General features: G+C 51.8%; 11 protein-coding genes across 11 annotated transcripts; 5 read left to right on the top strand and 6 right to left on the bottom strand.

Moving 5' to 3' along the window:
• Positions 1–2759: 2759 nt before the first annotated feature.
• PV08_09938 (uncharacterized protein) lies at positions 2760–3647 on the top strand (the record flags this gene model as incomplete). Its single annotated transcript, XM_016384253.1, has 1 exon — positions 2760–3647. One exon carries the CDS (start codon positions 2760–2762, stop codon positions 3645–3647), a length of 888 nt encoding a protein of 295 aa, XP_016232876.1.
• Positions 3648–4321: 674 nt separating this feature from the next.
• PV08_09937 (uncharacterized protein) lies at positions 4322–5290 on the top strand (the record flags this gene model as incomplete). The annotated part of the gene is made up of 1 exon (XM_016384252.1): positions 4322–5290. One exon carries the CDS (start codon positions 4322–4324, stop codon positions 5288–5290), a length of 969 nt encoding a protein of 322 aa, XP_016232875.1.
• A 488-nt stretch (positions 5291–5778) lies between these two features.
• Positions 5779–7406, bottom strand: PV08_09936 (uncharacterized protein; the record flags this gene model as incomplete). Its single annotated transcript, XM_016384251.1, has 2 exons — positions 5779–5935; positions 5995–7406. 2 exons carry the CDS (start codon positions 7404–7406, stop codon positions 5779–5781), a joined length of 1569 nt encoding a protein of 522 aa, XP_016232874.1.
• Positions 7407–9150: 1744 nt separating this feature from the next.
• On the top strand, positions 9151–10107 carry PV08_09935 (uncharacterized protein; the record flags this gene model as incomplete). The annotated part of the gene is made up of 3 exons (XM_016384250.1): positions 9151–9176; positions 9236–9367; positions 9495–10107. The coding sequence occupies 3 exons, from the start codon at positions 9151–9153 to the stop codon at positions 10105–10107; spliced, it is 771 nt and encodes a 256-aa protein (XP_016232873.1).
• A 58-nt stretch (positions 10108–10165) lies between these two features.
• On the bottom strand, positions 10166–12456 carry PV08_09934 (uncharacterized protein; the record flags this gene model as incomplete). The annotated part of the gene is made up of 2 exons (XM_016384249.1): positions 10166–10799; positions 10868–12456. 2 exons carry the CDS (start codon positions 12454–12456, stop codon positions 10166–10168), a joined length of 2223 nt encoding a protein of 740 aa, XP_016232872.1.
• Positions 12457–13414: 958 nt separating this feature from the next.
• Positions 13415–15311, bottom strand: PV08_09933 (uncharacterized protein; the record flags this gene model as incomplete). Its single annotated transcript, XM_016384248.1, has 6 exons — positions 13415–13767; positions 13872–14047; positions 14104–14168; positions 14224–14452; positions 14516–14991; positions 15051–15311. 6 exons carry the CDS (start codon positions 15309–15311, stop codon positions 13415–13417), a joined length of 1560 nt encoding a protein of 519 aa, XP_016232871.1.
• Positions 15312–16358: 1047 nt separating this feature from the next.
• On the top strand, positions 16359–17509 carry PV08_09932 (uncharacterized protein; the record flags this gene model as incomplete). The annotated part of the gene is made up of 3 exons (XM_016384247.1): positions 16359–16614; positions 16678–16916; positions 17030–17509. 3 exons carry the CDS (start codon positions 16359–16361, stop codon positions 17507–17509), a joined length of 975 nt encoding a protein of 324 aa, XP_016232870.1.
• A 212-nt stretch (positions 17510–17721) lies between these two features.
• Positions 17722–19539, bottom strand: PV08_09931 (uncharacterized protein; the record flags this gene model as incomplete). The annotated part of the gene is made up of 1 exon (XM_016384246.1): positions 17722–19539. One exon carries the CDS (start codon positions 19537–19539, stop codon positions 17722–17724), a length of 1818 nt encoding a protein of 605 aa, XP_016232869.1.
• Positions 19540–20091: 552 nt separating this feature from the next.
• Positions 20092–21171, top strand: PV08_09930 (uncharacterized protein; the record flags this gene model as incomplete). Its single annotated transcript, XM_016384245.1, has 1 exon — positions 20092–21171. The coding sequence occupies one exon, from the start codon at positions 20092–20094 to the stop codon at positions 21169–21171; it is 1080 nt and encodes a 359-aa protein (XP_016232868.1).
• A 20-nt stretch (positions 21172–21191) lies between these two features.
• On the bottom strand, positions 21192–24025 carry PV08_09929 (uncharacterized protein; the record flags this gene model as incomplete). The annotated part of the gene is made up of 4 exons (XM_016384244.1): positions 21192–23160; positions 23209–23590; positions 23644–23751; positions 23800–24025. The coding sequence occupies 4 exons, from the start codon at positions 24023–24025 to the stop codon at positions 21192–21194; spliced, it is 2685 nt and encodes an 894-aa protein (XP_016232867.1).
• Positions 24026–24466: 441 nt separating this feature from the next.
• On the bottom strand, positions 24467–25603 carry PV08_09928 (uncharacterized protein; the record flags this gene model as incomplete). Its single annotated transcript, XM_016384243.1, has 1 exon — positions 24467–25603. One exon carries the CDS (start codon positions 25601–25603, stop codon positions 24467–24469), a length of 1137 nt encoding a protein of 378 aa, XP_016232866.1.
• Positions 25604–25820: the final 217 nt, after the last annotated feature.

The following is a 25820-nucleotide window of genomic DNA, read 5'->3' as shown; positions in this document are numbered from 1 at the left end:
AGGTCTCCATGTTGTTGGAGGAGCCCGCAAGGTTGCGGGTGTTATATTCATATAAATATTATGAGGCTTGTATATCTCTTCTACCTTGAGAAGTGCGTAGATTGATATATAAGTGACCATAAAGGCCTATAATTAACCAGTGAACTGAGGCCTTCTCGATTGGCTGTTGTTAGCAAGTTTTGCCATGATCTTAATAGTTATATCTCTGTGAATATATTTAAACTATCGAACGATAGTTAAGATATCGCTTTAAGTGCTAGATAAATAACTCTTTAGCACTCGATGTATTTCTTCTAGACATAAGGTTATGATATTGCCAAAATGACGATAATTGTCGATGAAACAGCGCCAAATTCCTTATTGTCTCATGAACCAAGTATAGAAGAGATAGTCATAGATTTAAGGCTTGAATCGATAGTCTCGTCTTAGTCTATCCTAGGCTTCATTAGCGAGATCCTTAGTAGATATATTAACACATTTTCATCAACTATTCATAAGACGCTTTAATTGGACTTGAATCTTTGTGGCGTTCTCATCGATATCTTCTTGTGTTATAAAGTCAAGATCTCGCTAAGTGAATGGTCTCCATATCTTTTTAGCCTTGCTTATAATTGCCTTGTTGATATGCCAGAGACAGAGTAAATACGAGGCAAGTGGAAAGACAACCTTAATAGCATTAGCAAGAGAATAAGCGGCGTCTGTGATGAGAACCCATGGAGATGAAATTTGACAGTGTTTAAGGATTTCAAGGAGACTTCTCAACACCCACTAATAAGTGGTTTCATTCTTCTATCTAATGAATGCCGATCCAAGAAAGAACAATTCATTATTTGCTGTCACACCAACCATATTGACCAGTGGCATGTTGAAACGATTGGTTTTATATGTAGTATCCACCAACAAAACATCAGGATAAAGTCGAAAGAGATCAAGACCTTGGTGGTGAAAAAATGCGAGGCCCTTAAGTTTCAAACTCTTGATATTGTATAGAGTTCGATGTTGTCATTGCTCTGTGATTGCTAGAAGAAGTGCCTGAATAGGTGTCCTACCATTTAAGTCAACCTTTTCATGTCTCTTGCGCTCATTAGTCACATCCTGACGAGTGATAGAGATATCATGAAGGGAGTGAATATGTGAGATAGTTGATTGCACCCCGATACCCTCAAGGAGTTGTTCCTTAATAAATTCATTAACTTCACCCTGTCGACCGCGTCGGCGAAGGCTTGAATGAGTTAAAGGCCCCTAGGATGGCTCGTGAGAATGCTCTTGATGAGTATAGATAAGTCGCCATGGGGAGCCTTCCATAGAGCGCTTCAGCACCATTCGAAAGTGACAATTCCGAGTCAAGGTGCCCTTATATTGATGAACAACATGACTGGCGCTTTTTTTTCTGTTCCGCGGGTTGGCGCGATCACAGACTAGATAGATTTGATTGATTTCGCCGTTGACATGGAGACGACCTCGTCGATGAATGCGAAGGCCATATCCACGAGGCCCTGTCCACCTATCAAGGAACTCCCAGGCCTCCTCAAGTGAGTGAAACATAGTGTCACTAGGCGGGAGCGCAAATGGAATCACAGGGCCCTGTTCCGCGGCCTCTTCACGAGGCGGGAGCGCAAATGGGATAGCATGGCCCTGTTCCTGCGCCTCCGCGGCCTCTTCACTAGGTTGCGCGCCGTCGAGAGCCTCCGGGGCATCTTCCTGCGCCGCCGCGCCCGCCGCGCCCTCCGCGCCCTCCGCGTCGGAGTTGCACTCATAGAACTCATCATTTGAGGATGTTTCATAGGCCAATAGGGCCTCCATTTCCGCGGCTAGTTGGGCGGGGGTCGACATGGCTAGACGGCGCAATGATAGACGCAATGATAGACGCAATGATAGACGCAATGATAGGTTGTTGCGAGCAAGGAATATGTTGTTGAGAGGGTTGTGATCGAGGAGTAGGCAGGGATAGCATGGAAAGGGGTTTACCTCAGTTGTGCCAAGACATACGCTAACCTAACTGGGCCGCGCTAACCGCTTTAGGTGGGGTGCGTAATACCACCCCTGGGGTGCGTAATACCCATTACCTTAACTATCTCCCTCGTTTCCCTTTCTAGGAGACAAAACTTCTAAGTTCTTCCGGCAATCGGGCTCAAGCATGCCTTGCGTCGCAAGACCACGATAGCCTATTTCTAGGTACTCGCGATGGCAGATAACAAGGGAGGACAATTTCAAGTCCTGTCGTTCCCTGAGGGTCAGGCCTCCAATGGACACGTCCAGAATTACAAGCGGAGAAAGCTCCATCACAAATCGCACAATGGGTGCCTAATATGCAAGAGACGCAGAATCAAGGTAAGTGAGCAAAGGGATCCGGACAATAGTTACGGATCATGGCTCGCTGATGATGGGGAGTGCGATGAACACACGCCAGCGTGTCAGAACTGCATCAAGCACGGCACGAGCTGCATCTACGGAACACAATCTTGGCCTCAGCTTCGCGCCGACCAGCATCGTCTCCGGACAAGGATACACTTGAACTGGTACCCTGATATTGATTCGAGACTGTTCACGTATTTCATCGAGTCGGTCGTCAAGACCATGATGCCTTTGTCCATATGGGAACCGGCTGTGAAAAACGTCGTATGCATAGCTGTAGAGGTAGGGCGGCCCAGCCATCACACGGCATCAAGGTCCTTTAAGATAAGGATCAGGATCAGGATCAGGATACCGGAATCAAGGCTGACCAAGTAACCATCAATTGCCCCTAGGAACCACTCGCCATGCATTCTGTACTTGCAGCATCAGGATGTCATTACCGCTACCATCGCAAATCACCGCGAGCACGATGTCTAAGCGAAACATACCATGCAATGCGAGCCTGCTCTGGTCTGAGGCAGTGGCTGGAAGCGCAGAAGTTGGACAAGGTTGACGCCGCCATCACAACGTCGATGTTTCTAGGATGCATCTCGTTCGCTGACATGGACGACGATTTCCAAGTGTCATTGCAACATCGCCAGACGCCCTTCTCCTGGCTCGGCAGTCAACTTGGTCTCGGACCAATCTTGACGCTCTTCCAATCGAAATCGGGCGTCGACCGGAGCATGTGGATAAGCACGTTAGAACCGGTGGTGGAAGCTCTGCTCATACCGCACCCTGACGACCACGGTCAGCAGCCAGGAGGGGCGCACGGCGGCGGCGTCCCGGCCGAATTGGCGACGATATTCGAGGTCTTCTCCTTCTCGTCCTCCTCCACCAACCACCCGTATCTTCAGACGCTTCGCAGACTGTGTCGGCTGGTGGCCATTGATCCTGAGGATGAACTGGCTCTTCTCCAGTACGTGCAGTTCGTCGAAGGCATTTCTTCGCAGTTTCTGCATCTTCTCAACTCGCTTGACACGAGGGCGCTCCTGCTCGTGTCATACTGGCTTGCCCTGCTGTGCGCCAAGGACTGCTGGTGGACTCGTGCGCGCGCTCTGAATGACTGCCGGGCCATCTGCGAGCAAATCGAGCAGGCCGCGGACAAATCTCTGTGGTGGAAGTACGTGGATTTTCCCGCCGCTGCCTGTGGCTATCCTTACACGTGTGACGATCCAGCAGGGCAGCGTTTGGTCGAGGGGCTCCGAAGTGGTGGTGGTGGTGGTGGCCAACTTGCCCTTTCTCCCTTGTAGCCATCCTGCCAGCAGCAAGACCGGTAACGATGATGATGGAGGGATAGATATTCATCAAGCAATGGTCTCGAACCGGGGATGACAAAACACAGGGTGCTCAGAGCGTTCGCTCGGGCATATTGCATGGGAATCGTATCTGCAGAACGCATCCTAGCTGCTACCTGACAAACAATAATTGGTCCACTACTGTCCACGATGTCCGCGGACCTCTGGGTGAATCGGTACATCAATTGTCACGTTTCGCAGCGCCACTGTCATAAAAGATCGACCATGACGATGACGCTGGATCTCGATGATGCATTGTATACCTCGTATGTCCCATTCCTAAAGAGGTAAACGAGAGATTTGTGGGTCTTTCGTTCGCCCTCATGAGGCGGGCGACAACAGCAGTCCTAACACTTCCAACTCAAAGAACCATTCTTTCTCTGGCTCGCATTTATGCATAGCTGACTGTCCACTATCCTCGGCTTTTTTTTTTGCAAAGGTGCGTGGTCTCCTCAGACGGACTTCGATTTGTAATGGATCTGAAGCGAAGGCCACAGGCCAAGTGACCTACCTGGTTTGGTGGCCTGCATCAACGCCGAAGCATATAAGGTGGCCCGCCCTCTTCCGTCGTCGACAAATCTTCAAGAAACACTTCACAACCAAGCACTGCTCTCCATCGATCTAGCAAAATGGCAACCTATCTTGTCACTGGAGCAACAGGCGTCCAAGGCGGCGCAGTGGTTTCCGAACTGCTCGCCGCCGGAGCGACAATCCACGCCGTGGTGCGGGATCCCACAAGTGCGAAAGCTGCCGCTCTTCGTGAAAAGGGCGTCGTTCTATTCCAAGGCACCCATGAAGAGCCGGACACGGCGTTCCGAGCTGCCGCCGCAGGATGCACCGGTCTGTTTCTGAACCTCTCCATCTTTGAGCCTGGGAAGGCCAGGGCCCAAGCAGACGCCGTGACAAAAGCATGCAAGGCCGGTGCTGGAAACAGCCTCACGAGCATAGTCCTCTCATCAACGTCCAGGACGATGGAAATGAGCACGCAGCCCAGCACAACATCTGCAGTCCATCCGTGGCTGGGTCTGTACTACACGGCGAAAGCTGAAGTCGAAGCAGCAGTGCGCGACAGTGGGATCCGGGACTACACCATCCTCCGTCCACCAATATTGAACCACGATTTTTTCCTGCCACATTCCGCTCATTCGCATGGCTTCCCACACCTTCCGCGGTCAGGTACATTGGTTACCTCCCTGGACGACAACCGGACCATGCCGTACCTGGACGGGTACGACGTCGGCAAGTTTGCGGTGGCCGCGCTGCTGAACCCGACAAAGTTCAGCGGTCACGAAATCGACCTTGCAAGCGACAACCTGTCAGCACGAGACGTGTGCGAAATCCTGGCTCGGGTCAGTGGGCTCGACGTCAAATTCCACAAGCGCACACCAGCCGAGATGGAGGAGTCGAAGAACACCGAGCTCTTCCAGGTCTTTGAAATTCTGACAAACCGTGTTGGGCGCCGGGTGGATGTCCAGGGCCTGGAACAAAAGTATGGTATCAAAACGACCACGTTTGAGGAGTACATGGAAAGAAATAAGGAGAGGCTTCTGGGCTCGCTTCCTCCTCGGTCAGCCGCTTTCCTTCAATCAGCTTCTTGAGGTGCAAGAGAGGCCTGAGACAAGACGGCCACTGGTGACAGAGTAGTTAGTAAACAGAGAGTCTGGTCAAGAGGTATTTTATATGTTCTCCACCTAAACAAATGTTTGCGTGCCTTTACATATGAGTATCTGTCTCCAAGGTCCACGCCGTATGCGTAGTAGATAGTGTGAGTGAGTCAATTTTGACTCGTCTGAAGCGGCAACCGACAGAAAGACATGGATCCCATTGGAGTCGGCTTTGATACTGGCGGTCGTTCTCTGGAGAGAGTGCACGAATGTGAGCTGAAGAACCGCGTCGAGACCAGACCATGAAGGCTCCCCAGTATTGCATGGAAATGGAGAATGAACCTGTGGTTCTTTCTACGTAAGAAATCAAGCAAACCTGGTGACAGGCCGTTCGTTTGTTTTTTATTAGAATGAAGAATATATTGCATACCAAAATGTGAGAAAAAGAAAATCGGCGGGTGACTCAATAATGTCTCGGTGCTCTAAATCACCAAGAAACTCATTATGCCAGCGGCAACTGCAACCCATAGAGACGCACGAGTGCTTGTCGATGCTGAATTCTCATTGCCTGATGAGGAGGAGCCCGTACTTGAGGCGCCGAGCTCGCTAGTCACACTTCCAATGGCGAAGGTTGGAGAACTAGTTGGGCTCATCGTTAGCTGGAATCCAATATCTGCCCGTCACAAGTCTTCACTTACCCTATGGGAACATCTCCTGTGGCAGTCGCCGATGCTGCAGCAGAGGTGGTCTTCGCGCCGGGCTGCTCAACACTATTGCTGGATGTGGGTACATTGGTGAATGTGTTTGTCGAAGTTGCTCCAGGGATATCCGTTCCGTTGGAGAAGGCGACTATTTTCTCTGGCTCTGACGAATTGAGGCGGGCTTGAGCGATGGCCATCATGTTATTCTCGAGGTCGTAGACAAAGTATCCGGAACGCATGAATGAGTCGCCAAGTATGTAACCCAAGTCCTCGGTTGCCGGGTTGATGAAGATGGCGCAAGCCGGGACATCGCCTTTGTAAAACGACGGGTCGCTTGCTCCAGGTCCAAGCAGTTCGGACAACTGTACGTCAATCGAAGGACCACCTGGGCCGCCAAAGGTATAAGTGATGTAGATGCCCGCGTCCCCGTATGCACACGGAACGACAGGGCTACCAAGGTTGGGGTCGTTGGTCGCCCCGAGGCCTCCGAGGATTGCATCATAAACTGGCTGTGGGAGGGTCTGGGCGACGGTACCACTGTCGATGAGTGCGGGTACGGCAAAGTCGTCGTCTGTCAGTTTATGTGTCCCGTTTTGATCGGTGAGAGATATCGCAGTCAAGGCAATCTCGAAGCGCGTGTAATCGGAGAAATTGTCCGGCGTAGGCAGGATGGGGAGAGCCACAAGTTCGCCTGTGTACTTGCTTGAATCAACGCCTCCGAAGAGCACTGCACCCTCGCCACTTTCAAAGTCGTTCAGATAGAGGCTGTAGGCTTCTCGGTCAATTGCACCAGCTTGCACCAGCGCTTGAGTCAGACTAGGTGGGAGCTTGTCTGCGTCAAATAAGCCAGTCATCGCGCCCGACTGTAAACTGGAGTATCCGACGCCGACAAGACCATGGCCATCATTCTGAACCTGAGGGCCATCCACAGTAATCATAGCCAGGCCGAGTTGCATGATACCAGCTGGAATAGTGTCGTTGCCAACCACTACAACATCAGTGAAATAATCCCCGGCGTCGCCGGTCTGATCTCCGTATTCCACTTCCCATGACCATGGGATCGTGATTTCGGCAGTGGTGGATTTGTTGATGTTGAACGCGCCGCCTGGACAAGTGTGGCCATCCCGGACACAAGCAGTTGCATTCGCTGCCGGGACCCAGAGATCACTGCTGCCAGTGTCGAGTTGGAGCTTGAACTGTTGAGGCGGTGTACCAATGGTGAGATCCAGCCAGTAAACAGATCCTTCTATTGCTAAAGTGATGTCCTCTTCAAGGGTGTCCGTCTGTCTGCGCGCCAACATGCTCTTGCTGCGCTGCACATGGTCCTTATGCAGATTCATCTTGACGAAACTGTCGGCCGCCAGGCCAACAGTCGCCAGACATAGCACAGCCACTAGAGAGGATCTCATGATGTCTGCGAGGTAGTACTAAGCCTGCCAGGCGATCGAGTATTGACAGACCCAAAGGGAAACGGAATAATAAGGTAGCAAATCGAAAATCTAGTACAAACTCAACGTTCGTTTTCCATGCGAAAGGAATCCAGAAAATCAAAAAGGTACCCGAGTGTGATAAACTCCCCCGGCGTCCAGAAAATAATTGCGGCCGGAGACATCGCGTTCCCTACTTATAGTAGATGGACAATCTTGTGCAGGTGAGAAGGAGTCTTAGCTCAGCGATCCTTCGAGTCCTTGGGCAACCGTCTCAGCCCAAACTCAAGCTGAATCTGGGGGCCAAAAGGTCTGGTCCATCGTGCCTGTGGCGCTGAGCGAGACCGATTTGGAGTTTGAGAAACAAATCTATTGTTCCTGGCGATGCTTGGCCGTAGTTTAAAGGGTACAAGGCCAGGGTCCCCAGGAGTCTCGCCAGCGCCCATTGCGCTTCCTCACCAACGCTCGGATCGTGGCAGCATCTGTGTCCAATCCCCGTTGCTGTGTCAGCAGGCCGTGGTTGCAGATGCCGCGTGCTAGAGTGCCGCACGATCCTCCTGTGGCTAAGTAGACGCGAGTGCCCAAGGCAACATGAACAAAACTACGGCTGAAGGATTGGGGGCAGGATGCATCCTTCGATCCTGTGGCGCCCACAGCCAATCGACCATCTTCGGCGCCATGGAAGACGTTCCCACGCTGACCTGCAGATCATGATACCTCGATTCTTCGAAATTATGACCATATTCAGGAAAGGCTAGAGAATATACTCTCACGCCACTGCTTGCAGGGCGAAACTCAGCTGGGCCACACAGCCTCGCAACATCATCAAGGACCAAGCCGAGATTCGAGCTTTTGCGCCGAAGTTGCTAGGTCTTTTGCCTTTGCCTATTCAGCGGCGCCAACCCGATACTCTGGGGATGGCCAATTTCCTGCCATGTTGAATTATTTGCACCGCAGAAGCATGTACAGTTACCCAGTCTTCCCAGAGGATGGACCAGAGTCACAGAAAAAGAATGCACACTCCTCAGCTGCGAATTATGCCACGGTGTATGGTAAGGGCTGCCGGTGTGTCCGCTTCTACTGCCACGGGTGACACTGAAGAAGACTGAGCCCAGCCCGATGGTGAGTATGGCTTGACACCGTTTTGATTTATATCAATCGGGAATCTTTTGCATCGACTGCTTAACAGGCGTGTCAAAACACAATGCACCGTGTTGTCACTCCTGGAATGCAGGGCAGTCGATGCTTCTGGGGTGCTACCATCGAGATATTCGATGCCTTACTTTGATTATCAGTGAAACCTGCCGGTGGTAACAGCTGCAGTAGACTCAGTCACGCCCGGTTGTCAATATATATTCGTCACGTTCAACAATACCCTCAAGCCCATAGACTGGATCTTGTCGCTTAAAAGATTGCCCGAAATTCATCGGCCAATATTTGAGCCGATGGCACTCGTCGCTGTCAGCTTGGCGTGAATCAGGTCGATATTTGGAGAAGCTGCAGACAACGAGTTCAAGCCCGGTCATCAACCTTTGTAGAGCTTGCAGCCATTCTCGGGCTATCTCGACATTTCACGAAGCACGTGGACCAGTTAGTGCTTCTGCCATGAAGCTGATCAACCCGGGCGCTGTTGCTTCATGGATGTGAATATGACTTGAGAATATGGTACAGCCCAGATCCAGTGAGCCTGGAGCCACATCAGTCCCAAGAAGTAGCTCCGCGTGTTATGCTTGTCGCGCCAGGAAGCAGAAGGTTGGTCGGCCAGCAGGAGTCAATGCAGGGATATCTCTCCATGACTGACTCTTCCCTAGTGTGATGGACAAAGGTTCGTCGAACAGCGAAGGCTTCCGTCCTTGGCTGTACAAAGCGATGCGCTTGAGAGCTGACAACGATCTCCGGTCTCAGACCTACCTGCAGCAGATGCCGAAGTCTTTCGCAGACATGTGTATGGCCTAGAAAACAAAAACGGTCTGTGGCTCCAGATGATTCCAGTCCTGTTGCTAGCACCAAGAGTTATGTGTTTTCGCGTCGAAAAGCCACTTGGTTTGCACTCTAACATGTCATCGACAGAGGTCCTGCCAAGGGCTACATTGAAGCGCTTGAAACAAGGCTGAAGGAGACAGAGCGCTTGCTATGGAGAATGCTGTCAGCTGCCAGTGCAAATGTTGAGATATTGGCAGAATCATTCAATGCAGAACTCGATCACCGAATTCCGGCAAGCCTCTGCGTCAGCACCTTAAGTACGACAGACGAGAAAAAGTCTGCCATCGCCTACTGGGAACAATACCCTCTGCAAACTCCGGAAGACGTGATCTTGTGGAAGCAAGATTTGGATTCCCAGTCCGGAATGGCAGCCCTGGGCTCGCGTAACGTGGTAGATAATAGCTTGTTCGAGCGGTTAGAGGTAGCCTCTCCGAGTGATCCGAGTCCGTTCGAGGGAAGCTTTCCAAGTGCCGACCCATCACCAGTTCAAGATATAGCCCACGAAGCTGGAGAAGATGTCGCGAGCCAAGGTGGTGTACCATTTACTCCAGAACCCCGGTCGTTCCATCCCTCTGCACCTTCACAGACTTCACAAAATGTCGGAGACGCATTACGTCAGCCTTCAACGAGATCGCATCGGAGCAGCACTGCCGCGAAATTTGGCTTGTCCCAAGAATTTGAAGATACATTTCTGTGGTAATCATGACCTCTCTTGGATCTCCTCAAGCCAGCGTGCCTCTTCAGACTCGAGAGCGTGTTCATGGCATGTCATAGCTGTCCCTCTGCTGGTGCCTTCGGCCGCTCGAAGCCCCCAGCTCGTTCACGTACCCTGTCCCATTAGCCATTGCTTCCCAACCAATGTTTCCAAAGGCACCTGGATTTATATAAAAGTCATCCATAATGGACAAGCGAAAATGGTCAGGATTGTCGAAGCTCCCGGCCATGGGCGATCCAGCCGCGAAATGGGGTCCCATGTACTCCAAAGTTGGAAGAGTGACACCGTCCTCCAATACAGGCCATCCACCCAAATCAGGATCGAAGTCATACGTTGGACCAGGTCGCTGGGTTGACGCAGTATTCGTTTCGACTTGAAGGCTGCCCGAAAGATACTCGAGGTCGTTCTCTTGCAAATCCGCTTTTCTTCGTTTCCTAGGACGTGCAGCTACGTCGGAGGAACTGTCTTTATCAACTGAGGAAATATTGTCCGTCATTGGGGTTGGATTTTTAGCAAGGGATTTTGGTGTTAGACCGCCTTGGGCGCGGCCGAGAACACCGTCGGCATATTGCTGTTTCAGAGTTGCCAGCATACTTTTCAACGCTTCTGCGCAATGCCTTGCATTGTTCCACCTTCTGTCCATTGCCGTTATCTGGTCGATGCATTCTTCAATCTCCCTAGATAGACTCCTCTCAGGATCTGCGATGAAAGGACAAAACATTCGTAGCAGAAACAAAAGGCTTACCTTTGTGCCTTGTTGAACGGATATAGCTTTAAGGTGCAGGCAAAAGACAGCACCAAGCCAGCCATCCAGCTTACAGATAGCATTCCAGGCCAAGAAACCGACAGATTTCGTTCAGATTGATGGCGCAGCGTGGAGATTATCTGGCGGCTAGCTGTGACACATGTCTGTAGACTTGACCTGAATTCCAAAGTCCTCGGCGAGAGGGAAAGAAAGGGACGATTGATGAGGAGGAGCAACTGGTTATAGAGGGTGATAAAAAAGAAGGTGAACGTCGAAGAAAGCTCCATCTTTCCTCCCGTATATTCGTCTTGTAAGCTAGCGGGCAGTCCATTCCACCAAGAATGCACCTCCGACTGTAGCTCGACCATGTCCTCGCTTTGAATTTTACGGTTCTGAAGCGATTTATGAAATAGTTCCAATGCTTGTCCTGTCAATCGACAGTAGAGAACGTAGTTAGCCAATATCTCCGAACTACTGTTTCTCTCCTCTTGTTCTCGTGACCCGTGAAACTTGACAGGGTCCGCAGTTCTAGAAGTTGGCACCACTGAAGAGGTTGCATTCGCTGCACTGGCCGATCTGGCCGACTGTTCTCGGGGAAGGTGAGCCAAAACTTCGTTTTCATCTGCACGGTCTCCTGAGGGCATTTGTTGACTTGACGACGTGACAGGTCGGTGCAATTCTGCTGTGCCAGGAATACAGACATCGAGATCCGAATCTTGAAATCCTAGAGGGTGACCCAGAGCTTGACTGAGATATCGGTCTAGCACGTAAGCACTCCAGAAAATCCGTTTTCGCAAATCACCTTCCTGGGGATCGAGCTGGGGATAGCGATATGGGCAACGATGGAGACCAGCATGATACATGATCCTAGCGAGTGTACCACCCACGGTCGATGCAGCTCGGAGCGCCATGGTGGAGACCAGGTAAAGCTGTGCGGCGAGCAAAGCCTGAATGGTTTGAATGTCGTGATTGTTGGCGACATATCCGAGGAGAGAGAGCAATTTGCTCGAGGACTCGATCTGTGACTCGGATGGCAGACACTGGCCCCGATTATCGAGGTCAGCTATGTTGAAGACGCATTGGCACGTAATGACTTTGCACAAACGAGCTCTCAGGCTGTCTTTGGTCGAAAGCCGTGGTTCGTCAACTTCATACAAGGCCGCTACCGATTCAAGAAGTGTTGGGCCGTGAAGGAAGGGGAACAAAGGGTGCCAGTTGCGTAGGTAAAGCACCAGAAGCTCTTTTGCGGCCTGCTGACTCGGAGCAACGCCCAATCCATGACCCTTGATACCGTAAGATCTCGCTGGGCTGTCCGAATTATCGCGTTCAAGATGGATTTTCACACCGACATTCTCGTCTTCGGCCTGCAATGGAGTCTCAGGATCAACAAGACGGCTATCCACCGATCCTGGATCATGATGCAACGTCCGAGAGTCAGCATTGTTGGAGCTGTAAGCGGACTGCGCAAATGCGCGGAAGACGGTGTTTACAAAGAACACGCCGCTTGCGCTACCAATAAACTCGGTCTTGTGTGGCGACGATGCCGTGAAAGAGCCAATCTCGATTGGCGCGATGGATCTGGAAGCCATTGGGGGGAGACGAGGGCACTCATGCTGCGAAGCGAGGGTTTCTGTAGAGTAGTCGCATTATGTTGATCTATCCAAATGTTAGAGGAGGTGAGAAGGCAGCCACTAAGTTAACGAGTCAGGTAGGTACTGTAGTTAGTTGTCTGGCTGACTTAAACGGTCTCGGCTAGTAAGGCTCACTAAAGTAAGGCTCCCTAGGCACTTATCCCGGGCAGCCTCGTGGGGTATCGCGGTGCCTGGAGCAAGGTATCATTAGGCGCTATAGGCTATAGGCAGCGCCCCCCTCCCCCAATTTAGTTAAAGGCACTGGCTAGAACAGAGAGGTGACGTCCAGGGCCTCTAGGCATGGCCGAAACTGGCTCAGATACATCGGATAATTTATTGGCCGTTCGCTCAATGCCCACAAGCACTCAACAGCAGCGGCGTCATGAGCGCATCTCTCTTGAACATGACCAACCTCAAATCGTATCAGCTTAGGTGCTCCTCAATCTTGCTCTGGTATTATCCGTATCCATAGAAGAAGAGAATCTCAGCCCGCTTCGAAACTGCCCAAGGCGATTTCAATATCCCAAGTACAATGGGCGATATGAATATCCATGGCTTTTTCCCCGCATTGCGATTTTCCAGGGAACCTATGCCACGCCATCGCTCTTATACTCGTATAGTTGTACTGAACTTCACGTCTCCCATTAAGAAAGCACCAGAATACATCCAGTGTCCTTCATACCATCCGCTAGATTTCCACTTTCATCGTGCGCAATTTGTATCCGCTGCTTCTTAGACACTGGAATCTAAGTGACTCGCGAGATACCTGAGGAAGCATATATCTGGACCTAACTCAAGGTCGGATGCTCAAGGAGAGGACCACTAAAAGTTTCAAGATATCCAGCTGTGCTTAGTAGTAACTACTATACCTACCTTAGCTGGTTCTATTTCCCCTAGTATAGGCTCTGTTGTATATCTATCCGTTAAGTAGCGGATTGGTCTCCGGGTACAAAGTTCCCTCGCTCTCATTCTCAAACGCTTCCGGGCCGCACGGAGCAGCATGAATCTGCCAGTACTTCCACATGTCCTCATTCGACGGTTTTCCCTTCTCGAACCTCCCTTCTTCCGGCAAGTTGTACTCGGGATGTGTCACGCACTCGGACAAGATACCTTTCTTGACCCCGGACGTTTGATATTGCAAGAACATTTCCGAGACCTTCACGTATTGCCTTACACCTTCGTGTGCATCGATGCTCGAGCCCGTCGCCCAGTTGAGAAGGAGAGGCTCTATCAGAGGAGCGTCTGTCACCGAAGGGTGGCTTGTGCCCACTGCGACGATGTAGGGGTTAGCATTGATGGCCGTAAGTGGCACGGGGCAGGTGGCACCAGGGCACGGGGGGGAAGCTCTCGGTAGAGGTGAACCTATCACGCACGCGAAGTCATAAACCATGCTGCTTTGCCTCTCTCCAAGACACCTAAAACCACATCCTTGACCGTCTCAAAGTGTGGTCGTCCGTAGAATATCGAGTATCTGCTCGACCAAGAGTTGGAATGGATGACCAGTGTCGAGACGTTGACATCGTGATTCAATGGTCCGCTCTGTTTACCGCTGTAGGATCTGTCAGTAAACTGGGCACAGCAGCTGAGACACAGGAATATGCGTACGGATCGAGGACAACGGCACTCTGAAACGGAAGATGTATAGTAGGTCCGCCTTTCAAGGTTTGCAACTAAAGAGCTGGACGTCAGTGCACATGTTTGTGTCAGTTGACGATATCAACCCACGGCCAATGTGGCTCCGAAGGAGTGTCCACCGATCGTAGTATTGTTCATTGCCAGACGACCTCGCCAGTGCTTGAGGTGCTGGCCCTCACCGCGAGAGTTTTGACTGAAGATTCTATCTCCATGACCGGCGTTGATCTGTTTGAGCACCCGCACAGTTTCCTCAACCTCTGCTTGACGGAAATCAAGTTGCGCCTGCTTGAACGTATCGGCATCCAGCCCGGCATCATGACTAAGATAGATAACAACGTCAGCACACATGCTCGATCTAAAAGCAAGTCAAGAGTAAACTCACTGCAGGTCACGGTGGCTAAAGTGAAGTAGAGTTCTGTGACGACCCGATGGACTCATGATGAGAGTTCCCGGTCCGCTACCATCCCGATGTTCAATCGCCGCCACAACGTGTCCCCGGCTAGCAAGCTCTCCACAGTATTGCGTATACTGAGTGCGGGAGCTAGCCATGCCATGAGAAAATACCAGCACAGGAAACCCTTCATCGACTTCGACCGAGGAAGTCCCCGCCGGTGTCTGAAGGACGGCAGGACCGTGGTGGAGAGGGACATCGACATGTGCCGGGATCTTGATACTGCCGGCCAACGCCCACAATGCAAATGTCATCACCGAGTTGGTCAAGAAGTTACTAATCCTAGCAAAACGAGCATAGCCAGCCCCGACGATACCCAGTGGTCGGGGAACCCAGAGATGGTGCGGTTTCGACGAGCTCGCACCGTCTACCGACGGGTAGTATAAAGTGAAAAGCACGGTTTCAACCTTGAGATGTTCAGCCATGGTACCGACATGGAAGGTTTGGCACTGCAACCCTGACTCACCTCGAAAGCAGGATGTTGCCCATCCTTAAGCGTGGCATCGTTGATCCTCCTTGGCTCGCAGGGCGCTTCGAGGTCGAGGGTTCCGACTTGGTACGGTCCGGTATATGGAGGCAGGTTGGATGAAAGCAAGGGGCGCGCCAACAAGAAATTGTAGATTGCGACTGTGGCAACGCTGAAGCATAAGAGGTATCTCCATGTCCAGCGAGGACGAAGAATTGGCGGTAGCCGCAAGACCATGCGGTTCCAGATCATAGAGCCCATGGTGAATATTCGCCCAAGTGGTCAATCTTTCATAGATCGCCACAAGATACACTTGAGAGCATCACATTCTGCAGAACACTTTGCCGTGGTTATCGATTCATTCATGGCGGCCTTGAAAAGCTGACATCATCACCGACAAAAACATATACGAATACGAATACGAATACTACACACTTCTTACGTAATCCATTAGATAAACGCGACACCCTGTGGTTTCGTCCTGGCATTCCATTGATAAAGGAACATGCCATAGCAAATCTATACGATATAGGGAGTACTCATCTTCAATCCCAGGTCATATCTGTTACAGTTGCGGTCTCTGCTTCCGGGCGAGAAGATCCGTCGCGAAACTGTAACCGCACACTCAACAGCCTGGTGGACTGAACTACGACAGGGCGCCTTACTACTCACCCTCGATATCAACGTGTGATCCGGGCATCTTGAGTACCAGAGTCCGGAGTACTAGAAAACTTGGCTTGACATTGGGTTATGCATAAGCCCCTGAAACCAGCCCTCCGGCTTCTGGAATAGGAGGACAGACTGTTCCTGGTCGGTGCCTGGCATAGCCACGATACTATGCAGGCCTCCCCTGTAGCGCAGGCAATCACACTCAATTCATTGGCATGCCTTCGAGGCCATCACGATTGCTAGGCCCGACCCTTCCCTGTCGATGTCTTCCTGGTGCGACTCCAGACGCCAACGAAGCACGAATGAGACCACTTAACAACCAATATTGGCATTTGGGGTCTGGCACTAGTTGGCAAGGAAACATGTCGATGGCGGCATCGGACTTCGAACTGAACGACCAGGTGGTCGCTTGCACGGTTACACACACCACGGATCACTGAGCACCCGTGTCGATGTCCACGCTAAGTGTTCTCTACGGTGCTGATCCGCCTATTGCCCAATTCTCCTCGATCGTCTGTTCCTGTAGACTTCCTGACAAGCTCTGGAGGTGCTTTATCTCTCGAAAAGTGCTGTTGAGTGGTACACTCTGCAGTAGATGATTGCGCGGAGTGTCCTTTCTCTCTTCCCCTCCTCACCAAAATGTTGACTTCTATACTCCTAGTCTCGCTGGCACTGGGTGTCCAGACGCTCGAAGTGACCAGCGGATCAGCATGTGCCGATATCTGCGAAGGCCCGACCTTGACGTACAGCGACGACCTGACATGCACCGACGAGGGCTATTTCAACACGGCAAAAGGTGACACTATGCACGACTGTCTGCTGTGTGAGAGCAAGAGTACCGCCAACACGGGCGACAACAGTAATCCACAGAACAACGATATATATTGGTTTCTGTGTAAGCTCTTTGTTACCCCCGATTCCGGGCGCGAATGCGGCTACATGCTGACCTGACGACAAGTCAACATGAAATACACTCTCCAGTACTGCATGTTCCAGGGCAATGGCAGCACACCTAACCTGCCTCAATGTCAAGCCTCCTGTGCCGGGCTTTACCCCGTCCTCCAGAGCTCCTGGTTCATTCCAGTGGCGGCCGAGCAATACGACTATTGCTCGATCAACAACACGGCCTTCCCACCTACGTGGAGGATTGCGCAACCTGCTTGTCACGACGATCCGGTTCGGTCATTCTTGGCAATTGTAAGTCCGATCAAAAGAGATGTCTCCGCCGATTTGCATTGTAATTGAGGCACTGGCGCTGACGCTGAGGTGTTTTTTTGGGGGGGGATTTCGTAGACCTGTTTGCAATGAAGAGTGGATGTGACAACAAGCCCAACGCAACATTTGGCCAGACCATTTCTCTCGAGCGCGACCTCTTCGAGACCGCGACCCCATCTAGCTCATCGACGGGAACTCTACCGGCGGCATCCGCCACGGGCGCATCTGGAAGCTCCTCGTCAACGAACGCCGCAAGCGCTGCCGTGAGCGCCACACAAGCATCGCCAACCCCCTCAACCAGCTCCTCAGGTCTCAGCGGAGGTGCCGCTGCCGGCATTGGGGTCGGCTGTGGCCTGGCCGCGATAGCAGCAGTTGGGGGTCTGGGGTGGTTCATCGTACGCAGACGGCGATCTCGCCGTGCAATGGCAGCGTCATCCGACTTCCTTGATACCAAGCGAGCGTATATGACACCCCCGTATCAGTATGCTCAACAAATAGACGGATCAGAAGTACACGAGATTGACTCGGGACAAGTGAAGTCCGGCGCGGCGGGGTCCAGGACCGAGCTGGAATAGGCGTGCCACCGTGATCAAGTAGCACCTACGATCCAGGTTTACGCATTTGGTGTCTCGACGGGCGTTCTGTCGCGGTTTTAGACCCGGTTACAACAATGAAAGGTTGAAGGGCAAAGGGAAACAAACGTAGATATAGATGGATTGGAAAAATCCAAGAAGCCAGTTCGAACCCAGGTATGACATGAAGGCTTTGTTCAATCGGATATTTCCATTCACAATTTGATACTCTTAACCACATTGGTCTTGATACCTGTGGCTTCGCCGCCATAGCCTCCGCGGCCCTCGCCACCTTTGTATACCTGTCGGATAGAGGCGAGTTTCTTCATCTTCTCGTCGAACTTCTTCCTCTTCTTGACGCGAGGGTTGCGCACGTCCTTCTTCCGTTTCGGCGCGAGGCCCTTGTTCTTTTCAATCGCGTAAGTGATTTTCCGTTTGCCATCAGCCCCGACCTGTTCTTCCTCGTATACCTGGGCTCCCTGTCTCGCGGCCTCGGCGTACGCTTCTGCTCTGGCTTGTTTGTCGGCCTTCTTGGCTTTCTTGCTCGAGACCAACATGTCGTAGTACTCGTTGGCATCGTCCTTCATTTCTCGGCCTACGCCGGTATCGTCGTCTCCAGAGTCAAACACTTGTTCGTCGCCATGGGCAACCTCCCTTCCTCTCATCTCTGCCTCACGCATCAAGCGGTCTTGCCTGTCGCGAAGGCGCTCCTTGTGCGGTACATCGTCGTCGCCGCCGGCGTTACGTGAAGCCGCGCCTCTCTTGTTGGCCTTCTGCGCGATCTGCGACGTGTAGAATCGCAGCGACCTCTTCCTCTTCGCCTTCTCTGCCGCTTCCTCGGCAGTCAAAGGTACTTCGTCTCCAAAGTCGGACTCATCGTCCCGGGGAGTCTGTAGCGACGACGCGAGGAGTTCCTGCAGATCATCACGCTTGGGTTTCTTAGATTTCTTCGTCTTCTTCGTTGATGGAACAGGCTCAGGCACGACGTCTTCTGTCGTTACTGTTGACTTTGTTGTTGGTTTCTTCGACTTCTTGCTCTTCTCCGGCTTCTTCGATTCGACGTTCGGCTTGGGCTGCTCCGGCACCTTAACCTCACGTGGTTTGACAGACACGGCTTCCTCCCGAACGGTGGGAACCTCAACCACCTTCAAGTCTTGCGCTTCCTGCCACAGCTGCCGACACCGCACGAGGTTACTCATGATGGGGTGTTCTCGCAGTTCACCGGGAGGCAGCGCTGTGCCACTCTTCGAGGATGTTAGAACAGCCAAGTACATTGCAACGGCACCCAGATAGGACGAAAGTGCCCTGAACCTCGTCAGAGATATTTTGTCCTGAATGCCCCGTGCACCTTGTACATCAGACAGCTCAATCTTCTTCTTCGATTCACGGTACTCATCTTGTAGTGAGACGAAGTCGTGCGCCAAAGGCTCGAACTCGGGATACCTTGATTTCAGGATTTGGGTGCGTTCCTCGGCCGTGGCATTTGGAGGAATTTGAAGTTCCGGGAGCTTTTCGACGGCGGGCCGCTTGTCCTGTGTCTTCTCGGTCTCGTCCACCCATGCGCTTTCGTCAAAGCCAAAATCCGCCTCGGTCATGGACTGGAGTTGTTTCTGCTGCAACCTGCGCGCTTCGGCTTCTTCCTCGAGGGCGTCTGCTTCGGTCTCAATTACGTCGGCATTGTAATAGTCGGCTTTGGACGTGCCCCAGTTCTCGTCCAACTCTTCGTCCTCGTCGCCGTCCTTACGGCCACGGGCATCGGCGTCGAAATCTACGTCTTCGTCGTCTTCCAGATCATCCTCGACCTCAGCCTGAGCGTCTTCATAGACCTCCTCATCCGAGGATTGTAAGTGTTTCTCCTGTTCTTCAAGTCTGCGTAATCTCTTCGCTGCCGGCGCTTCATCAAGTAAGATCTTATCCCGTCCGGCAAAAAATTCGTCCTCGGAATCATCGAATCTTTCCTCGACGTCGTATCGATCAGTCCTGCTTGGAGCATCCTGCTGGCTTGCTCTTCCGGCCTTTCTCTTTTTTGCCATTGCTAGTTTTGAGTGCTGAGTACAATGCAAAGGCAAAAGCAAAAGCAAAAAACCAGTGCTGAGCCTGCGCTGTGCCCTCCGCTGTCACTGATGTCGCAGGCCAGAAACTTTTTTTTGGAGACTCGGCTTGGCACCAAGTTAGTTGCTTTGGTGGCTTGCTAAGGGAGTTCCAGGCACCAATAATCGTCGGCCTCGGGGGCACTAGACTCACTAAGTTGGGTATGCGTGAATAGGCCTCGGCGGGAGATTCTCCGGGCCCGTAAGCACGTGGTGGCATTTTCAAGTGCTTCCCGCGAGCGCAGGGACGGAGTCACTGCTCAGGTCCTCCATAACAACATGTAATGTGTATCTTCACCTACGCACCTACGATCAGGTAGGCATTCATCTGGCACGTCTTCTTGGCCCTCAACCAGCCTGCAGTCCCTGAGCCTTGCTGAAGGTGGACGAAGGACGTGTCCGGAGACGTGAGACGCGAATTGCTCTCCTGACGAACGGCGCGCCTGAGATCGGAAAGGCTCTGACCTGCCCTCTTCTTCTGCTTCTGCATAGGACATGAGTACCAATTTCCTATTGGTATCCCTGGTCACCCTCGCAGTGGCTGTTTTGAGCTTCCTCGGCTTCAAAATGCTGTTCTCTAGCAAGAATCAATTCCCTACCGATGGCCTCACAGCCATTGTCACAGGTGGCTCGCAAGGCATGGGCCTTTCTATAGCGCAAGAACTCGCCAGCAGAGGCGCAAATGTCGTGATTGTCGCTCAGGACAAGGCCAAACTGGCGAGGGCCGTCGACGCAATCCGCGCAAAGGCAGTCAACCCCCAGCAACAGTTCCTCGACATGTCCTTCGACCTCCGATCGCCCGAGTCTGCCCCTACGATCCTCAAACAAGTCACACAATGGAACAACGGACAAGCACCGGACATAGTCTTTTGCTGTGCAGGCAACTGCCAGCCGGCTTTCCTTGCAGATGCAAGCGTCGAGACACTTCGAGGCCAGATGGACACAATCTACTGGTCTTCGGTATACATGGCGCACGCGGCCCTGAATCTGTGGAAGCAACCTTCGTCGCCGGAGAACAAGCAACGCCGTAGCCCACCTACGCGGCATATTGTCTTTACATGCAGCACGCTTGCTTTTGTTCCTGTCGCCGGCTATTCGCCCTATTCTCCTGCAAAGGCCGCAATGAAGGCTATGGCCGATGGCCTGAATCAAGAAGTGGCTGTCTACAATGGCTCACGATTGGGTGCTGGCCCAGCTCCTGACGCAGACATTGCTGTCCATATTGTATTTCCTTGTGGCATTATTAGCCCGGGCTTCGAGAACGAGAACAAGATCAAACCGGAGCTCACTCTCATGCTTGAGGAAGATGACAAACCACAACAACCAGACGAAATTGCGAAGATTGTCCTCAACCGCCTCAATGCCGGCGACTTCATGATCAGCACGTTAATGTTGGGACACCTGATGCGAGGCATTGGCATGGCCAGTAGCGTGCGAAAGAACTTCATGGATGTTTTCTGGAACTGGATTGGATCTCTGGTCATCATCTTTGTGGCCCCTGACCTGATTGCAAAATGCCGAAAATGGGGTAAACAGAAGGGACTGGCTGCGACTGGACCTGCTCCTTCAAGTTGAACATACGATACACCTCACCATTAAATGTCCAGCTCTTCGCTGTCATTTGAGGCCGGCTCTACTAGGGCATTCAGCAAAGCCCGAAGCCCAATTTCTGTCATCTGCTGGTCAAAGTTCTGATCCATCAAGAGCTCGGCCGCAACTTCGGCAGTTTCAAGTTCTGCTGCCTCGCTCACCGTCAACCTAGAACATTGTGTTACCAGGTCCTCGCCTTTCCTCGCCAGTCGACAAAGCTGCAAAGCTCGTTCAACAACCTGCTCGGGAATACCATTCATAGCTGCACATTGTGTACCATATGAGAGATCGCTTCGCCCGCGTTGGAGATTGTACAAATACGTGACACTGCTGTGTTGCACCGTTCCTCTTACATCAGTATTCTCAACCTGTACTTCCATATGTGCATAGAAAACATTCTCCCAGGTCTCGAACGAAATTGTGTCAAAGATCTCGTGAAAATGGGTTGCCACAAGTGACTTCGGGGCCTGGGTGTCAAGGGACAAGAGGTACAGAAGGACACCGGCGGCTAGACCAGCACCGTCGCACGTGTCTGTACCTTTGCCGAATTCATCAATCACTACCAAGCTCCTCCTCGTGCACGAGTTCAGGGCCATGGCAATCTGCTGCAGGTCAATCATAAAAGCAGACTGAACTTTTGAAACCGTCTCCCGGGTGGTCAGGCGGGTTAGGATCTTGTCAGTGATGCCGATAGTCGCGGATTCTGCAGGAACAAAAGACCCGATATGAGCCATGTAGACTGCCAATGCCACCTGCTTCTGGTAGACCGACTTTCCAGAATAGTTGGGCCCTGTCAGTAGGAGCATGCTTGGTCCGACCGGTGCCTGTTCATCCTCGCCACCTCCGCCCACTATGAATGTATCATTGGGGACGAAGGACGGGACACTCTTCTCCTGTAGCAGGTGTCTTCCTCCTTCAATGTCGATGATATTATCTGTGGTGATCTTTGGGCGAGTCAGCCTGTATTCATATGCACAATGAACAAATGCCAGGTTGCAGTCTAGCTCGCCGCAGATGTCAGATGCCTCTGTGAGGAACTTCTCGTGCTCTAAAACGTTCTGCGCCAAGTTATGAGCGATTTCGATTTCGTAGTCGCATATAGTGGCGAACTGGTCTCCTATGTCGTCGTCCAATTCTTGCATCCTACTGTCCTTGAAACAGACCCAATTGTCAGTCGTGAACATCTGTTGCCAGTCCCGCCCACTCCCATCGAATAATGGCTCATGCGTAGTTGGATCCAAAGGTACTCTGATGTGAAAGCCCAGGTGAGGAATGTAGATGACGCCGAGTGCGATTTCCAGACCAATGGATCTGACTATGTCCGTGGCTGTTTCGGATAGGATCTCATCCAGTCCTTCATAAAGGTCCTTTGCCTCGTCGAGCCGAGGATTGATGTCACGGTTGATCACTGTCCTTTCCTCGTCGGCAGACCCCTCGAAGTCGACAGTCTCCACCACCATTTCGCGAATAGTCTGTAGACGACAGCGGTCAAGCAACTCAACGGCGCGAGTCCACAGCCGAAGACGCTCAGCACCAATAACAGCTCGAAGCGACTCTGCAATATCCATGGAATGGGAACAGAAGTCCCGAAGTGATGACCACACACTGCCTTTGAATGGATTATGCTGCTGTTTCCCACGTTCGATTCCCTTGCGAAGAAGAGTGATGGTGTTCCCCATGTTCTTGATCTTGCCCAAGCTCATGCTAATATCCCGCCGTTGCTGCTGATTTTCGGGCCGGAGCAAGATGGACACGAAATCAAGCCTTGAGTTGATATGCTCCACGTCCAACGAAGGTCGGAGAAAGGCTTGACGTAGGAAGGATTTCCCTTGTGGGCTTCGAGCATGAACGTGAAAGAGAGCATGAATGGATAGGGCAGCTCCCTTGCCTTTCGACGAGCCTGTGGTCCATGTCGAGCCTGTCGCCCGTGGCTCAATAAGTTGCAAAGATGCGAGTGTATCCCCACTGACAAGCCTGGTGGCTCATCAGCATCCACAGAACAGTGCACACACTTGGACTCACATAGTGTTCCGAAGACTGAACATGTCAAATCGTACAATACGGAACATCTGCCCACCTCTGGGATCATCAGGTAGATATGCCGCAGACCTCTTGCGTTGTAGATAGCTTAGAACAGCTCCCGCACAGCCGATACTCATTCTGTTATCTAGATTAAGACGAGTCGATAGCTGAAGCAGTCTACCTCTTCGTTGAGTGAACCCAATCTCGGTGAGCTGATTGTCTTCCTCGTGGTATGCCGGATCATCGGGTACGTAGAATTGACCACTGTCATCACAGAGCCCGGGAGAAGCAAGGCTGATAATCTTATCCAATGCTCCTTCATAGCTGAACTCCGCAGGAGGCCGGATTTCCGTCTCGTAAGGAAGAGGTTGTTGATCATCGGCTGAAGTTGTTCGTGAGAACTTGTGACAGTTGTGTCACAACATTCAAACTCACCGCTATCAACAATGGATGTCAGTCGCCGTGACCCTGAGGTAGTGGTTTCAGCTAGACTGTCTGCTCGAGGGGATAAAATGACAGTAGTAGGCTGTATATCAATTTTCACTGATGCTGGTCAGTGTCATAAGCCATTTGCCTGCAAGACGGCCTCACATCTCTCGACAAAGTCATGGTCTCCGCCACCAGTCTCCTCCATGCAAAGAAGTCTCTCTTCCCCAGCAATGTAGTATGCACAGCCGATGATGTTCTTCGAGCCAACATTGATAGCCATAATGATGTGCTCCGAATAGTCATCATCCGATTGGGGCCATCTGAGGTTTTCAGTTGATCGACTCTGCGACAGAGCGGGAAGTGTATAAAAGAGTTGCCGAGGCGTCATGGTCGCTGGCGAGGGCGTCACCGGGGGTCGATGTAGGGACCTTCCTAGGCCAACCGGTCGACGTCGGCGACATTGAGGTTGGAGGCCTCCAGTGCTGCGGAAAGGCCTGGATCTGCTCTCATGGCGATTCCGATGCTTCTGGCCTGCATGGCCAGCAGTGGATGGCATCTTGTCCGTACGAGAAACTTGACGAGACAGTTGTGTTCGGATCAAGAGGTTGGACAGGATGTCTCGAATGACGGGAAAGGAAGAGGCAACGTGGTCGCTCTGGGAAAGCTGCAGTACGTCGTCCACTCACCTTCAGCAAAGAGCAAGAACGGTATAGTTTTTCATGCACTTGGAAAAGACTATACTTCTTCTTTATTCAGTTGTCATGTACAATTAGTTCTTGTCTATCGGGTCATGTCATCATCTTCTACACCTCAGGTGGTAATGAGGAGATCAACTCTGGACCTCACCATCCGTCCAGCCACCAACAATGCGTCCACCTTCCGCTCTTTTCACACGACACCACATACCCACCTCTTTATCAGTGATAAACTGCCACAGAACCAAGGGCCAACTCTTATGACACGGCAAAGGGTCATAGAACTCCCGAGCTATCTCATAAACCTTAGGTAGCCGAGTCCAGGGGATGGCAGGGAAATCGTGGTGTTCGTTATGATAGCCAACATTGTAGGTGAGCACATTTAGAGGCCCGTAATACGAAAACGTCTCAGGAATCGGAACGTCCTTGGGCATCTTTCCATTCACCATGGGAGACTTCGAGAAGACATAATGCTCGGAGATAAAGTGGGCAGCACAAGGGTGCAAGGACCCAGCAAGGAATGAGCTCATTAGCAGGTAGACGAGTGCTTTGGTTCCCAGGTAGCGAAGGATGAGGATGTCGAAGACAATCTGTGCAACGATATTGGTGTAGTGTACCGGACCAAAAGGGATCTTGTAGACCATCATTGGTCTTATGGCATAAAAGATGAGCTGAAAGGTGCAGAAGAAGGCTTTGCCCAGCACTGAGTCCAAGAAGATAGCCTCAAGCGCTGTGGGCAGATCGGTATCAACCCCATCCACCCCCAATGACTTATGGTGCGTCAAGTGATACTGTCGGAACCCAGCGGAGTATGGGATGCCGATGGGGAGGTTTGCGAAGATGGCGAAGAGCCTGTTATAGATTGGGGTTCGGAAGGCCAGGTTGTGGCTGATTTCGTGGATTGCAAGGAAGAGGTTCTGGTTGGCACTGGCACCAACAATATATGCTGTCAGGAAGAACGGCCACGAGAATACAGCACTGTTCCGGAGCAAGCTGGCACAGGTAATCTGTAGCAGGACGACCGCCAGGACAAGGTATTTAGTGAGTGGTTCCGGTCCGCACAGCTGCAAGACTTCCTTGTGTGCTTTAATGATTGCTTGCCTCCGGGTTCGATGGGGCTCTTCAGTGTATGTCCAGAAGAATTTATCTTCCACTGTTTCTTGACCGTGACTTGGGTCTTCTCTTTCGATTTGACCCTGAGGGTCGGCCTTCGGAGAAGCCTGGCTGCGTTGAAGCCTCCGAAGAGACTGGGTTTCGGTTGCGGTGGCCATCCCAAGCTGAGCGATCTGGGGGGGATTTCTAGGGATAGGACGAAGGAATGAAGGAAGGGATATGGAAAAGAGCGACTGTACTTGGTACGAGGAGCATTAGGTATGCTTGAAGCGATCAAGAAGGGCGCGTACGGGTCCTCGTAGATCAGGAGATGTTGAGATGCGGCGGTGGATAGAAAATTCCCGATGGGCGTGATTCACTGCCCGCACGTGCATC

The sequence above is a fragment of the Exophiala spinifera genome (genome assembly GCF_000836115.1).
Source record: "Exophiala spinifera strain CBS 89968 unplaced genomic scaffold supercont1.7, whole genome shotgun sequence".
In the NCBI taxonomy this organism is placed as follows: Eukaryota; Fungi; Ascomycota; class Eurotiomycetes; order Chaetothyriales; family Herpotrichiellaceae; genus Exophiala; species Exophiala spinifera.
This window is presented reverse-complemented; position numbering and strand designations above follow the sequence as displayed.